Here is a 16476-nt window from a genome sequence, read left to right on the forward strand (position 1 = left end):
AAAATTTCAAGCATGTTTAAGGAAGTTAAAATTTTCAGCTGAATGTCTTGAAAAAAGAATTTTTTTTCCGCACATGTAATTTGATACAATGCATGATAAAAATGGAACACCTGAATAACTTTTGACCTACTCAGATAAGTTTTTATATAAATGTTAAGATTTAAATCTGTCGCATCTAATCTCTCTTTTATTATTATTATTAACAATTATATACATTGAATGAACTGGGCAGCTCACATTTTCAGAAGGAATGATGACTCAAATTTAAAAAAAATCCTGTTACACAAACCCCTAACGAACAGGAAAAGAGGTAGACCCAGGCTGAGATCCTTACTCTAAAGGAGAAAAACTGGCAAACAAGTGTCAAAAGTAAAGAGAAGTGGATTCGAATTCAAAGGAAGGCACTGGCCCAGCCTGGGCTGTCTAGCCAGATATGATGATGATGATTAACAATTGTAATTTTTTTTGAGTGGGAGAGCACTTTAGTCCTGAAGCTAAGCCTGAGCTTATAAGATGAAGATCTTGAAAGAGAGAAAAAAAATTTTCTTCAACTATAGATAAATAGTAAATTATTCAACACTAAAGAGAGGGGAAAAAATCACTCAAAAGATACTTGAAATTATAAAAATTTCTAAAAAGCTTCATTATGCTCATAAATGAAATTCGTCTTTTCAACGTGTCAAATTTGAGCTCCATAGCCGCATTTCCTCTGGCTATAGATAGGCTCCGATAGTATTATTTTACATTCAGTTTAATAGCAGATAATTCCCAAATTAATAATGGAATTTAATTTTTTTTAATTGCCCCGCACTCCATGTACATTTTTCTACACACTTTCGTAATTTTAGGTTTTGTAATCTTAGTGTAGCAGAACAAAGTGCAATATTAAGTTCAACACCCAAAATAGCTATTTACTTTGTAGGTTAAAAAAAGACTGAAAAGTTCAAAAAAAATATTTAGTTTTTCACACATCTACTGAATATACTATAATTAAAGTATAATAAATAAATACATTATTTATTAGTACTATTTTCAGCAGAATAAAATTGATTCGGTTCCAAACAGCTTTTTATTGCATTTGAATATTTTTCTAATTCGGTAAAACTAAATGACAATCAAGCACAGAAATGGTCATTTAGTTTCGGTGTTATAAATATGAATCATCTTTAATGTTGAAATGAAACACAAAATGACAATATCATGCACTCAGAGCCGGATTAACCTATAAGCACACTAGGCACGTGCCTAGGGCCTACGAAAAACTTGGGAGAAAAAAATTTGCTGACAAAAATAATTTAGCTTTAAAAACAACAAGTGTATTTTGCACAAAATTATGAAGATACAAATAAAAATATAATATTTTACGGTAGTAAATTATTTTGCAGAATCTTATGATCTAATATATTACTTTTTTGCGATTTTTGGATTCAACGAAATCTTGTATTATGCTGTCGAATTCCAAACTACGCAAAATGTCGTATTCAATAGACATAAGTGCGAGCGATGCCAAACGATCTTGATTCATTGTTGAAAGCAAATAATTTTTTATCAATTTTAATCTGGAGAAAGATCTTTCTCCTGCATTTGATCCAAGAATCGACAAATATATTCTTAATGCAATGTGAACGCTAGGAAAAGTATTCACAAGTTTATCTTTAATTTGAGCCTTCAACATTTCTTGTGCAGATTTATGTTCATACAAATTTGTAAATAGTAAAAATTCATCTACAAAGTTTTCCTCTAAATCGGATGAGTAAATTTTCACCAAATTTTGCGCTTTTAGTTTAATCTCAGATTCTGACAAATTTTTGTGAACAAGAAAACCGAAATTATCGTACAAATCACTGTAAGCTTTACGCCTTTTAGTCATTTCTGAAATTAATACATCTACAGTACCGTCTTTACGCATGGGCACACCCGGGCAGTGCCCGAGGGCCCCTAAGCACTAAGGGGGCCTTTGAGAATCTTACTTTTTATAAATTGTATTTAAAAAAAACTAAGAATAAACAAAATTGCCGGATATATTTTTAAAAATAAATATATTCTATGGTATAAAGTGTGCATTTTGTTTTTCTTTCTACAAATAGTGATTGATTATCATGCAAAAAACAATAATTTTAATAGTTTATCACCAGGGAAACTAAAAAAGACAACCGAAATCTATTTTTCTACGTTCCAATGAAATTTTTATGTGGATTCAGTTTTTTTGAGGAATCAAAATGCATTTAAATTTGTTCAAATTATTGCATATGTTAAAAATGCTTTATTTTGCGTATGTGAAGTTTTTGTTAGTTTTAAGCAGTATGACCTGTTATAAGGGTCCAAAACACTTCTGTGCCCGAGGGCCCTGCATGCTATTAAGACGGCCCTGTACATCTAAAATGGCGTAATACGTTTCCATACGAAGAAAATTTTAGCATATATTTTGAAAAGAGGGGAGGAGGGGAGGGCCCATAAAGGGCTGTGCCTAGGGCCTACGAAAGGTATAATCCGGCTCTGCATGCACTGGGTAAAACAAGTTGCAATAAGGTAAAGAAGTTGTTAAACCAACTGGAGAAGAGGAACAAGATAATATGTAAAGGACTATAATAGGAAACCTTCGGATGATAAAAAATAAGAGGGGGAGTAGGGTGTGCAAGTAAAGAATGGCGTATTAGAAAGAACATTTACTGAAGGTTCATTTGAATGAGAGCCGGGTGGATTAAATACTTTTACCAGCGCAAAACAGACACCAGAAAAAAGTTGAGTCCCCTGTAAATGGTCTGTAATTTACTACCGAATGTGTGAGTGCGAAAGAGAATTTGATTGGACAAATATTTTCAGACCTGAAGAACTTGCCAATCAGGTTCTCGCTTGTGTGCAGGCAGTAAAAATGCTGCGTAAGAGTGAAAAAAAAATGGATGGAGGGCTCTTCCACTAGAAGATCTCAGGGGCGCTACGGAATGGATAGATTTTCTCAACTTCAACTTACATTTTGTGTTATGGTTTCGGTCTGCTGTTGCAACACTTGAAAATCAATCGAATTATTTTACCAAATCGTTAATTTCATTAAATTAAAAAATATGAATAGATTATTTGGCCGAGCTAAACCAAAGGAGCCAGCTCCGAATTTGACGGATTGCATTGCTAATGTGAGTTAAAAGTTTATATTAACCGTTTTGTACCTTGTCATTTGTATCTTTAGCGCCTTTAAATAACAAAGAGTAACTGTAATTTTACAAACCTTCCTTTCAAAAGTAAAGGGTGCTTATTTAAATAGATTCATTTAATTTTCATTACGAGCAAACTTCTAACTAAAACTCAATATTGCCTTTTCTCTCAAACCTGATGTCAATCAATTAGAATTGCATAGGTCCAACTTTATTGTGAAATTTTAGCACGATTTGATTTAATTTATAGAAATGAAATGAAGTTCGTATGAAGAATAATGTGAAATGTGGTTTGAATAAATCGGATTAGATAATTTTGTGTAATTTTTAAGTTGGTTGAAATTGTCATTGATTCCATTTCGAACAGTGGAAAACTTTCGAATTCGGAACTTATTAACATCACTTTTTCTTATACTTTTTTCAAATATGAAATTTATTTTTTCTTTGTTATGATACGAATTATTTCTAAATTTACCTAATATGAGATGCTTCAAATCTATAAACATGTAATTTCTGTTATTTTTTATTTCTAACGAATTTCAGTTAACTCAAATTTGTAAATACCATTTATGCAAATATCTGTTTTTATTTTCTTAATACAGGTTTTTCTTTAACGTAATATAATTAAATGAAAACATTTTTAACTTTCAAAATTTGTAAAATTTTTGGTGAAATAATTTAATCTTGCATTTTGAGTGCTGTTTAAAAAACATATGTATATTGTAAAGAAACTAAGGGGAAGGTTTAGATGACAAAAAAAAGTCTTTTGCATTTGAAATCCAAGTCTTAAATTATAACAGACCAAATAGTTATTTTAAGAAAAAGCAGTAATATAATTTTATACTGAATTTTGATTTTCTCCTTGTGATATTTAATACAGAAAAAAGCTATTTTTTCAGGGTGCATAGTGTTTTTAAAAAAAGTGCTTAAAGGTTCTTATTTTTGATTTTCTTTATTTAAAAGTCCTGAAGGTGCCTTTTTCATTGGGTGTGCGCTGAATTTCCCTTTCCCCTTTCAACCTCAATCTATTTTGGTGTACCGCTGGTCAGTAGCATAGGAAGATGCCATTCATTTGGCATGTTTAATGAAATACCTGCATCCGCATGTGCGTCTATTGACCTGGATTCAGTGGGAAGGATTTTTGTCTGCTGTTGTGCATTTTGCATGAGACTCTCGATTTCAGACTTCATTTTCCGTCCTTTTCAAATTGAACTGAAAAATCTCTCCAATTTTTGCTGATTACGGGGACTAACTGCGCTTTGTCAAATTTTTTCCCCTAATAGCGATAAAAAATCTTATTTCTCTTATTAATTTTATTATTGGTGACGCAGCATCATCTTCATCACCTTCAAGCTAATAACCTTCTTGTGATATTCTATTTATAGATCAGTATTGTAATCTTTGACCAGTACCTTAATCATAAGTTTTGACTTGATCATACACTAAATACGTATTTTCATGTCTGTTCCCAGAGCAGTCAAGAATCTTAATGCTGTATCACCTCAAAATTATCTCATTTTTATTCATTAATTTTAAGAATTAATTGAGAATTTTAAGCATAATATTTTTACTCGAGGGACCGTACGCTAATCGCATAAAATTTTCTTATTTTTTTATTGTACTTTATAACTTTTTTTGCTTAGTACTTTTTATTAATTATTGTATTCTGTGTATTGAACTTTTGAAAATTTAATATACGTAATAAAATATCTATATATTTAACTAGGATAAGGAAATTTTAATTACAAATAATTCTTTCTTAAAAACTATTCTGCTATGATGACAAATTTTCCATGAACACAGTTCTCACGTTTGTGTATGTATCTGATAGTGACTTATCTGATAGTAAGATGAAAGTAGTAGACCCTAGACAAAAAAAAAAAGCCCTAGCAAATGTACTCCAAAATTACATTTTGCAACTGGGTAAATAGTTCATTTTTGCTAAGCATTTTATATTTCTTTTTTGATTTGCTTTCTTGTAGTAGCACTTATATTTTATAATAAGTTTATTTTTCTGTTTATTTTAAAATTAGTAAATCTTTATTTTTATTGTTTTTGACTTACTTAATTAGTTTGTTTTGTTAAAAAATGAGTATTTTGAATGGTTAAACAGAGTTCAGAACTGTTTTTAATGATTTTTGTTTAATGCGACTTTTAATTAATTGAGATAACTGAATTAACTTTTCATTTAATCTAGGTCGATGCAAGAGGAGAGTCAATTGATAAAAAAATAGCTCGGCTAGATGCGGAGTTGGTCAAGTATAAGGATCAAATGAAAAAAATGAGAGAAGGACCATCTAAGGTTAGTATTTGTTCTTGGTATTAATTCTGTTAAGTTCGTTATTGACTTTAGTATAACTTTAATGGTATATTTTATCCGAGTGTTTTATACATTATGATTTAAATACTTAATAAAGAAGTTAGTTCGTCAGTATCCTACCTTTTAGTAAAGTAATTATATAAAAATTTTTTGCTCCTTTTATCATAGTTGTGAAGATATTTGAAAGTAATTTATGCCATTGCTATTTTATAATTATCACTAATTTATTGCTTATAATTAGTCTATATTTATTGGAACATAATTATATTTATTGGAACATGTGATATATTGGAATATGTACATAAATTTGTTATTTACATTTGTTTTTATATTATTTTACATAGGTGAAAAATTATTATTTTGCATAAATTTTAAATAAATCATAAAAATTTTGCAATTTTAAATGTGTGTATGGTTGACATATTTTCCTCTTAAAATAATTTGTTATGGCAAACTTGATATTTCCCAAATCTTAGATCATACATAATAGAACATAATGTAAAGAGTATGTAAATTCTGTGCTAGATTAGAAATAGAATAATTTATGAATAAAGAAAGAATAATTTATGATAAAATTACATCATAATGAACAAAATATTTCTGTTATGTTTAGATTTGAATTTTATTTAAAACAAGTATTAAAACAATGGGGAAAAAATTTCACGAAGAAAATTGTCCTGATTATGTACAAATCACAAATTAAAAAATAGAATATGTTAAATTATTTAATATAATTAACTAATAATTCAAAAATTAGCTAATTTATGAAGCATTTTAAATGTCAGAATTATAAGTACTAAGTAGCAGGCTCCTTTAGGTAGTCTTAAATAGTTAGGCAATTAGTATAGATGATATTTTGTGTGAAGGATACTGACACCAAAGCATTATTTCTTTGTGTAATCATACTTTTCAGGTTTTGACCCCTAAAATATAGGAAGTAGCTCTAATCTAAAAAATATGGTTTCACTAATTTATTAAGTTTAGCAAATGGAAATTTGAGATGCTTGATGCACTCAGTGACCTTCATTCGTCTACATTTAGTATGCTCAAGCTATTTGAATCAAAATAATAATATTTGAATCAAGTTTATTTTATTATTTATATCTATTTGATTTTAAATTTATAAAATAAATTGTTTTAATTATTACAATAAAGATGACTTTGTCAAATATTCAGTGTTAAGACTATTTCATAATGTTAGGTAGGTTTTTAAATGTTTCATGTCACTTTCATAAGTGATGGAAATAACAGGATTTTTATCTGTAATCTCTAAATGTTAGTAATTTGCAAATTGGTAATTGATAAATTGTTAATTTCGTGTTCATCCGTTTTCTTTAATTTCAATGTTTATTTTATTTTATCATTCTATTATATTTCAATTTTAATAAAGATGACATTAATTTTTTATTTATGATAATGGGTTCTGCGTCATTCGGCTGACCATTTAATCTCACCATCTGCCCCTGCCTCCCTGAGCCGAAGGTTCAGAATACTTAGATGGGCCAGTAGGCCTAGTCCCTCCATGGGCTGTCTTGTCACTGTGTTTAGTTTTAGTTTAATTTTTTATTTAGTTTATGAATTTGATTGAGATATTAGTGTAATTATTTTCAGATTGTTCTGACAGAAATGAATTCTTTCATCTAAGTATTTTATAGTGTAACACATTTGTAAAAAATCTTGAAAAACTTAAATAAATTACCTACATTAAATATGATTTATTTTACTGAATTTATTGATTTTTCTTTTAGAATATGGTGAAACAAAAGGCTATGAGAGTTCTGAAGCAAAAGAAAATGTATGCACTTTGACTTTATATTTAGAAAACGTTACATGTTTTTCTAACCTTTGCAGAATATGACAAATTACTCTATTACTTTTTTTTAAGGTATGAATCACAAAGGGACAATCTTGCTCAGCAATCATTTAATATGGAGCAAACCAACTTTGCTACTCAGCAATTAAAGGATACAAAAGTTACTGTAAGTATATCTGTATTTGTAATACTAAACAAAAAGAATTTAATGCATAAAAGATTAGAGTTGGGTTTTCTTACACAAGCAACTATGTGATTTTGTTAATTATTTTGTCAAAGGGAAACCTAGGGACTGGTTTGTTATGTGCTCGTATTCATTTTTTGGGATTTTTTTTTTTACCACCAACATCTACGATAATAACCACTGTTGTGGTGTTTGGATTGTACTTGTGGTGTTTGGATTGTCGTATAGATAAATGTGATTTAATGATTGGAAAAGGGGGAGGACCAAAGAGTTCGAGTTAATATCTTAACTGTTTTTCTTCTTTTTTTTAAGTTTATGTAAGATTGCTCGCAATACACTACACTGGTGTTTTTTGGTTTAGGAATTGCTTTCTTGTTCTGATTAGTAGAATCCACTGTACTTAATTTTTTTTTTGGTTAAAGAATTGACCAGATGTTTCTTTTTTAATCTATCTACACAGTCCAGATAAATTAAGAATGTTCATATTAATTTTGAAGTGATGTGTAGAATCTTAGTACATCTGATGCGAGACTATCGTCAGGCATTTTGTTTTGCTTATCACCAAAAATTAGTAGTTTCACTGCTTTTTTGCGTTGAGTATATTTGCTGTAATTGAAAGGATTTAATATGGTTATGAAATCAATTTTAAAATTAAATGCATTTAATATTGCTGTGCTTCTGCTAGAAGGTTTAAAAGATTGGTGTAATTTTAAGGTATTTTGAAGGAAAAAGAAGTAGGATACACATTTTATGAGTAAATAACTTTGATGCGCTTATTTTTGTATCTTTCTTAAAAGATATGCATGTTTAAAATTATTGAAGAATAGTTGTTTATATTGTGTATGTATTGTGTGTGTATTATAATGTGTGTTTATATTGCTGTTATTTTTTATAATTATTTTTTATTAAACTTGCTGCTATTATTAAACTATTTTTTATTAAACTTGATCTGATACAGATCTGTTATTTTTTTCATTTCTGAAATGTATGTTTTGTGTTGTAAAGAATGACTGTAAGAAAAGTGAACTTTGAATTTAATATGATTTCAATATTTTTGTTTTCGACATGTGTTGAAAGTTGCACCAATAAAAATGAGCCAAAAGTGGTTGGCAAGAAAATAAAATAAAAATATGGGTGCATACTGATAATAAATCAGTTTCAAAATCCAGCATTGGAAAAACATAGTAAAGAGTTAATTAGTAGCATTTTCAAGTTAACAAAATTTGAAATTAGGATTTCACTGTAATTTTGAAAGTCTATATTTATAAAAAAATTCTTTTCCAAATTTTTTGTTTTAAAATATTGTCCTTATTTTCTTCAGTTGTATTTAAATATTCATTGGAATTTGATTGAAATAAATATTACTTCAGAAAATGTATTAAAAAATGTTTAAAAAAAATTGTTAAAAAATGAAGGAAAAAAATTACGCTTTGTGAAATTAGTTTTTTAATTACTGTAATGTAAACAGTTTCATTAAAAAAAAATTTTATCAATAATTTTAAAAATAGAACTGTTTTCATTTTTCTGATTAAACTTTATAAATGTGTCAAATAGTTTCTTAATAAAACATTATCTTTTTAAGGTTCAGAGTTTTTTATTATTGTTAACTTAAATTTATGTAAAAAAATTGTAATTGGTTTTTATATAGATTGATGCAATGAAGATGGGTGTCAAAGAGATGAAACAACATTATAAAAAAGTTAACATCGATGAAATTGAAGTAAGTATTTAAAGTTTCTATATTTATAAGACTGTTACGTAATTGTATCTCATAGATTTGACATTGTTTAATTGAATACCAGGAGTTTCTACACTCATTACTAAAAAGTTTTTGTGTTCAAAGTAAACTGACAATCCGCATAACATATTTTAACTTTTTGTATATTTCAGTTTTTATTTACTGAACTTTGTAACCTTGGAAATTTGAACCTACTGCTTAAAATTAAATGATTGATGATTTACTTTATCTTGTTTTTCTTTCTTCTATATACTGTTATATCTTCTATACGGTTTATCTTCTTTTTGAATGCACTTATTTTTTAAGAAGGGATGAAAAACCAAGATCCTAGCATAAGTATCTCAAAAGTTCATGGAAAAACTTTTTTATATTTTTGAATATAAGATTTAGACCCTTTTAGCTGTATAGTTTTAAAAATGTATTTATTATTACTTAAAATACTTTTGTGCAGTTACACATTTAAAAAAGCTTTTAAAATTTTTTTTAACTAACATAATTAGACATTACTTAGCTTGTCAAATACAAGAACATTAAAATATATTGTAAGTTATTTCACCAATACTTTGTATTCCATATAATAAGAACAACTGCAACGAGTAAGTTATACAGTATGCATTATTCTTGAATGGTGGACTAAGTGGTTCAATTTTTGAAAAATGTATGAATTTTTTTTTTTTTTAATTAGGTTCTTTTTATGATAAATTATAAAAATTTTTTTAGAATGTTAAATTCTGAATATAAATTTTAGAATTATTTTGTATTGAACATTTAACAATTTCAGAATGTTCAAGATGATTTAGAGGATATGTTAGATCAAGCTAGTGAAGTGCAAGAAGCTCTTGGTAGGAGTTATGGTATGCCAGAAGTTGATGATGACGAACTTGAAGCAGGTATAGTCATTACTTAAATTATCATAACTTGTTTTACTAAATTCATATTCTTACTTATCAAAATATTTCTAAGTTTTAATGCATCTCTTATGTGTGAAGTTATGTTAAAATATGTTCTTTATAACACATAAAAATATATCAATATAAGTAATATTTTATGCAATTAAACTTTTTTCATTGATTTCTAAAAAGGTTTTGAGGGTATGTTTTAATAAAGAACTTAAAACTGTTGTTTCGAAATGCTGAAACTTATAATTGTACTGAAATGTATAAGTGAAATTCTATAGATAGTTTTCAATTTAAAAAAGATTTTTTTAAAATAATTATTTTAACTTCAGCTTTTTTAGAAAAAATATTTCATATTGTTTGCCAATATTCTTTTGTTTAATATTGTTTAACTACATGTTCTCATATTTTACGAAGAATTTTAGTTTAAGTGTTTCTAATTTAAGCTATAGTTGAAAACCAAAATTTTATCTAATTAAGTTTGTTTTCAAATACAACTTATCCTTTATAATACAAAGTAATTTAAAAGAAAAAACTATTTTGAAAATACTGTATTTACCTTCATTTTACCCAGAGCAAATATTTCATGAAACTCATAAATGATAACAATTGTTCAATTTTTGCTAACTTAGAAACTTTTTGTTTTACATGTAAGACTTTTGTCTAAACTTGGGATTTTAAAACTCAAACTTTTGTCAAAATTAGAAAGTTCCAAGTCAAAGGTAATATTGACAGATCAATTTATATTTTTCTTATTATAAGGGAAGCTTAATTTGTTTTGGAAATTTTGCAAGGATTTGAAGAAAAAGTTATGGAAAAAAGTACAAAAGTTCAGAATAAAGTACACTAATTAATTATTTTTTTGTGAAAAGTTAATAGAATAAGTGAGAAATTTAAATTATTTTAGTCACTGACATTTTGAAAGTAAACATTGTTTTAAAACAGGATCACAAAATTTTGATAGTTAGCGAGTATCTTTGAAGACGTATGTAGGTTTATATGTAGGTTTTTTCAACAAGAACCCTGTTTTTGTTAATTGTCTTAATTTGTTTGGTTTTAATTCTTAGTTTCATTCTTGTACACCATAATTTTATAAAAAGATTTTTTTTAATAAAGAAAATAAGGCTGCTACTATAATTTAAGTTAAAAAAGAATATGCTGAATTATTGCATAACAGACCCACAGAAAGCCTTTTTATTTAAGAAATTTAGGAAAGTTCCTAAATCTAAGTGTAAAAATAAGAAAACATTGATACAAATTTTATTAAAAAAAATTTTTCAATTTTTTTATTCCCACTGCTCTGAATGTCTATAGTTGTACGTAGTAACTACCTAGTTACACATGGTGATAAAATTATAATTGAATAGGATGAATTGAAACTAATGTAAATACAGTATACTCTTGATATCCTGAACTTCTATATTTCAAACGCTTTGTTGTGTCAAAAAAATATTTTTCTCCTGAGCATTATTTATCCACTTAATATTAATTTGAATTACTATATCTAAGACCTTCTTTCTCAAAATCTTATGTCGAATATTTTTCGAAAGGGAAAATGAATTTTTTCAAACTATCACTATGTTAGTTTATCGTAAATCAATTCTTTTCTATGTAATGCATAATTATTTTTGTCTTACTTTTAAAAATAAAATTATCACTGCTGTATTTAGGATTATAGTCAACTATCGTTGTATACATAACTATTAGTAGTTATTTTTATGTTTCATCACTACTTTTTAGAGAACTATTTTACAATATATTTTTTTAGTTTTTAAAACATATTTAATTCTGAACTTATCTCAAAAACTCGCTATTTCGAAATTTTTTTAGCGTCCTTTCAATTTTGAGATATATAAAACCACAATTTATGTCTAAAAATATATAAAATCAAAATTTAAATTTTTTTCTTTGGAAAAGTTTTGAAATGACTGAAACCAAATGTTTCTTAGTTCATTTGAACTTATTGTATACTTTGTTTATCAAGACTTTTTTTTCTCCTTTTACAGAATTGGATGCATTGGGTGATGAGATAGCTTTAGATGAAGATACTTCCTATTTAGATGATGCAGTAAAAACACCATCTGTTCCTTCTAAAGAACCTGGAGCTGACAGTGTTCCACCTGGTGTAAGTGTAAAAATATCACTGTTATTGAACTCTTTAGTATGTATTCTAATCTACCCTGGCAACAATTTTGTCATTCTCAGAGATGTTTCCTAGACTTTCCCCATTACCCCATTGTGCAGCTCTAGTGTAACAAAAATAAAAATATTCTGTATCAATGGAAAAACAAAATGAGATTGATTTATAAATACATTTTAGTAAAATCTTTGTCCGAAATACTATTTTTTTCTTTAAATGTTAACTTTAAAAGCTCCTTGAAACACGACTGCAATACTACTTTTTTAGTAGTTGAGCAAAAATCTTATTTTGCTATGGACTTAAAGATTGTAATAAACTCTGAACTCCAAAACTCTGAATTATTCAAAGGTTTGTAAGATCAAGATTTCAGAAATTTCTGAGTTTTAGAGATGTCTTAAAAACCTTAAATGCTTTAAAAAAAATTGAAATAAAGGGAAAGCTTGCATCACATGTTTGGGAACCAAACTGAGTGAGCAAATTAAACTAAAATTTAACAGAACCTTAATAAAGTTTTATTTTCAAGTGTTTTAAAATTTTTTAGTTAAAGTATAGTTTATGATCAAAGCATAAATTAAAGCTGTAACATATAAAATTGTGCTAAATGAGTACTGAATCGTATAAATTTTATACGATTACATTGAATCGTAGGACAGTACTAGATAATAAAGTACTTAGATTGAATACATGACTAGAACTGATACCCAGAATACAATAAAAATGTATTCTGTTTTTGGGTCCTCTAATCTCAATCACTAGTTTTATTCTTATCTTAGTCAATGTTTGTAAACAAAAACAATTCAATTTCATCATTCCTAAACAGTTTTAACATGATTATGTGTTTACATAAGAGGCTCCTCATTCTGTATATTGCTCTCATATTTATTGGGATAAAAGTGAAGTCGAATTATTTTGCTCGATTCAAGTCGTAACTTCATCAACAATTATAATTTTAAATAGCTAATGAGATTTTAATTGCTATAAAAACTCCTTAATGTTTTTCGCTCAATGGATTATTTAGTAATAGTGTGAAAAGTTAATTCGTAATGGTGCTTTGCAGTTTTGTATATATTATTTTAACTTCTTATGTTGACTGGACGCAGTTTTTACTAAAGCTTACGGCAAAAGTAAATAAAACTAATTTACTATTTGATAATTCCGAAATGGATAATAAGTTATATACCATTTGAATTATTTTTATCTAAAATTTTTGTGTAATAATTTAATATCGTAGGATTAATTTACAATAACCTAACACCTCTATAAGTACACAACTCTGAGAAAAATAATCAAAATTTAAAATGTAATTGCATAAAAATTTAATTGCATTGCAAAAAAAGTTTTATAAGGAAATATTTCATATAGGTCAAAAATATATTCGTAACTCTTATCAGTATCATGCAGAAGATAAGCTAAGAAATCTTTTTTTCTTTGTTAATTAAGTGTCCTACCGTAAGATTTTCTGACCAATAAGAATGCATAGACAGTAGCAAAAAGAGTTTTAGATTTTTCTCTTTATGTTATATAGAGATATTCATAGATATTTAGTAACATGTTTTTGTTATGGCTGTTTTAATTATTTAATACATAGCAATAATGAAATGCTTGCAGTATGATCATGCATTATAACATTTACAGTCAATAACTAAATTTAATTTTAAAAAATATTACAATTTTTAAATTTTGAATTATAGGTAAATTCCGTTGAGTTTATTTTATTTTATTCATAAATTTTTTTATTGACACCGTAAGAATTCAATGCAAAGTATTAATCACAGTTTATTATTTAAAAAAAAAATGTTTGTAAGTGCAGTATGAATTTTTTAGTGATTGATTTATATGTTTTTTTATTTCAGGGTGTATTGGTTGACGAATTTGGATTGCCAAAAATTCCAGCCAGTTAATGTTTCTTAACTCCAAAATATTGTATATTTTATCTTAAATTGCTTTGTAAATATATGGGTATCTAGTAATGTGATATTCAAAAAATTGCTCTACATTTGTATATTCAGTTGATGAAAACTTTCAAAATCTTAAGTAGCGTATAAAGTATTACTTTTTCTTTCAATGAAGCAATTTTATTTTCTTAAGGGATTAAAATAATTGCAATTTTATTCAATGATCTTTATATATAAATATTCATTTCTTTAATGCTTTAATATGGTTTAGTTGATTAAGAAAAAGTTAGTTGCATACGTTGTATTAAAGATGTTAATTTTTTTATAATCAATAATTATTTAGCTTGTACTTTTTCTGTAACTGTTTACCCTACATTATTTCAATACTTTTTTTAAAAATATCGACAACTTTTAATTTTTAGTTTTTGTTAAAATAGTATATATATTAAAAAGGATTCATTTATGTGATAAGAAATAGTTCAAAAATGTATTTTTAAAAACATGTCATCAAAGTATTACTGACGTTTGGTGTTTGAAATGATGGGTTCATTAAAAGCAAATAGTAACAGTAAATGTTTTCCTAACAAAAATAGTCATTTCTTAAATTATTTCACAAAATACAAACATTGCTGGTTGTCCTGATATTCTTGATTTTCCTGATGAAAAATATTTTGTTTATATTTATCCTGGTATTCTTGATTTCTCTGTGTGAAAAACATCTCATTTTATAAGAATATAATTGCGGATTTTTAAAAATAGATTTGAAGAATTGAGAAAATTCAATTTTAGATCCAACACTTTTTTATTTTAATTAATAATGCTAATAGAAATCTCAAAATTTGATAGTTCACATTTAGGATCTATCTACTAATTTTATACAGGGTTCAGGTATGCCCACACGATAGTTTAAACTTTTTTTTTCTTTTTTTGAATTCAGTCCTATCATAATTTTATATTACCAAATTTTTATGTATTCAGTGTCCTATACTTATTTATTATTTTAAGCAAATATAATAGCAAATCTTGTAGGGTGCACTTTTTTAGGTTCACATTATTTATACACATTTTTCTTGTGATTTTAAAAATGATAGATTTCAATCAACTTTACAGTAATCATAATTTTTAAATAATAAATTGAGAGATCGTTCATTAAATTTACTTTTGCCCAAAAATATTATGCGGCATATTCACTATATTTTTGTTTTGAGATTGTTGAAACCCTACTTTAAAGTTATTTGAGTAAGAAAATCTTGAAATCAATTAAAATTTTCAATTATATATTGGAGTGAGGGAATAATAACTAATTGAAACTGTTTTTTTTTAATCTAACTGTACTATGAAAATTTTCTATGCCTTGTTTGAAATTTTTATGAGTTGTTCACTATAAATAAAATTATGTTGAAAACTTTCTGTTTTAAGCAAAATAATTCAGAAATTAAAAAAAAAAAATATTTTATTATTCTTTTGGGATTTTCCTTTTATAATCCTGGAGCAGAACAAATTATGTATTTTTTGTTTGCTTTTTTTTTAAAAGAAGTCTAGTATATGTAAATGTTCTGGTTTTTTTAAAAAAAGTTCTGATATTTTCTTTGGTTTTCCGCAATGTCTGCCTAGACCTTGAAATTAATTTTAAAAAAAGAAAAAGATATTATTAAAAACAGATCAGTATAATTTTTTATTTATTACTTTGAACAAATAATACTAATTTGAAGTTTAAATATATTAAGAGAAATAAAACTTTTTACCTAGTCTTTTTCCAAAGAAAAAAGAAAATTTTGGAAATTCCTCAAAATGTTTAAAAACCCTGCATTTTCCTTGGAAGAATATAAAATATTAGTGTGCTTTATTAAGTAAAACCAATGTGTTGTAGTGGTATGTCTTTTATTTTTTTTATACAATAGCATGTGCATTAAATTAGGTAATGTTGCTTGTTGGTTGAAAACTGCTCACAGCATGCTTTAATTGCAAATTTCATAGATGTAGTATACCTTTATAATTGTCCTAATGTCCTTTTTTATTTTTCAGTAAATAAACCATTGCTTATAATTCTACCTATTTAACCACTTGCAACTAGTTATAAATTTAAAGTTCTAAATAAAGTTGATTGTTACCAATATACTGTATTTGTTTACTTATATCTATTGTTTTGCATGCTCAAAAAGAGATTGATTAAAGCTTAGTATCTTTGATGAATGAAAACAATTAGTATGTATAGATTCCCCCTTCCCTTAAAAGAAAAAGAAAAAAAAATTTTTTTGAACAAACATATAGACTATCTTGATTATTTTATTTTATCGAAATTTTAATTACTTGAAATATTTTATTTTATTTATTTTAACTG

General features: G+C 26.5%; 1 protein-coding gene across 1 annotated transcript; it reads left to right on the forward strand.

Moving 5' to 3' along the window:
• The first annotated feature begins 2736 nt into the window (after window positions 1–2736).
• On the forward strand, window positions 2737–16249 carry LOC107437154 (vacuolar protein sorting 60). Its single transcript, XM_016049067.3, has 8 exons — window positions 2737–3131; window positions 5347–5451; window positions 7218–7264; window positions 7355–7448; window positions 9115–9186; window positions 9986–10094; window positions 12107–12225; window positions 14094–16249. The coding sequence occupies exons 1-8, from the start codon at window positions 3063–3065 to the stop codon at window positions 14139–14141; spliced, it is 663 nt and encodes a 220-aa protein (XP_015904553.1). The 5' UTR covers window positions 2737–3062; the 3' UTR covers window positions 14142–16249.
• Window positions 16250–16476: the final 227 nt, after the last annotated feature.

Source organism: Parasteatoda tepidariorum, chromosome 3 (assembly GCF_043381705.1).
Source record: "Parasteatoda tepidariorum isolate YZ-2023 chromosome 3, CAS_Ptep_4.0, whole genome shotgun sequence".
Lineage (NCBI taxonomy): Eukaryota > Metazoa > Arthropoda > Arachnida > Araneae > Theridiidae > Parasteatoda > Parasteatoda tepidariorum.

What these genes read in the sequence shown, in the direction of transcription:
- LOC107437154 (XM_016049067.3), top strand. Translation starts at nt 3,063, where the DNA reads ATGAATAGATTATTTGGCCGAGCTAAACCAAAGGAGCCAGCTCCGAAT. An exon ending in GTTCTGAAGCAAAAGAAAAT is followed by an intron (nt 7,265 to 7,354) that starts GTATGCACTTTG and finishes CTTTTTTTTAAG; the next exon opens with GTATGAATCACAAAGGGACA. An exon ending in CTGACAGTGTTCCACCTGGT is followed by an intron (nt 12,226 to 14,093) that starts GTAAGTGTAAAA and finishes TTTTTATTTCAG; the next exon opens with GGTGTATTGGTTGACGAATT.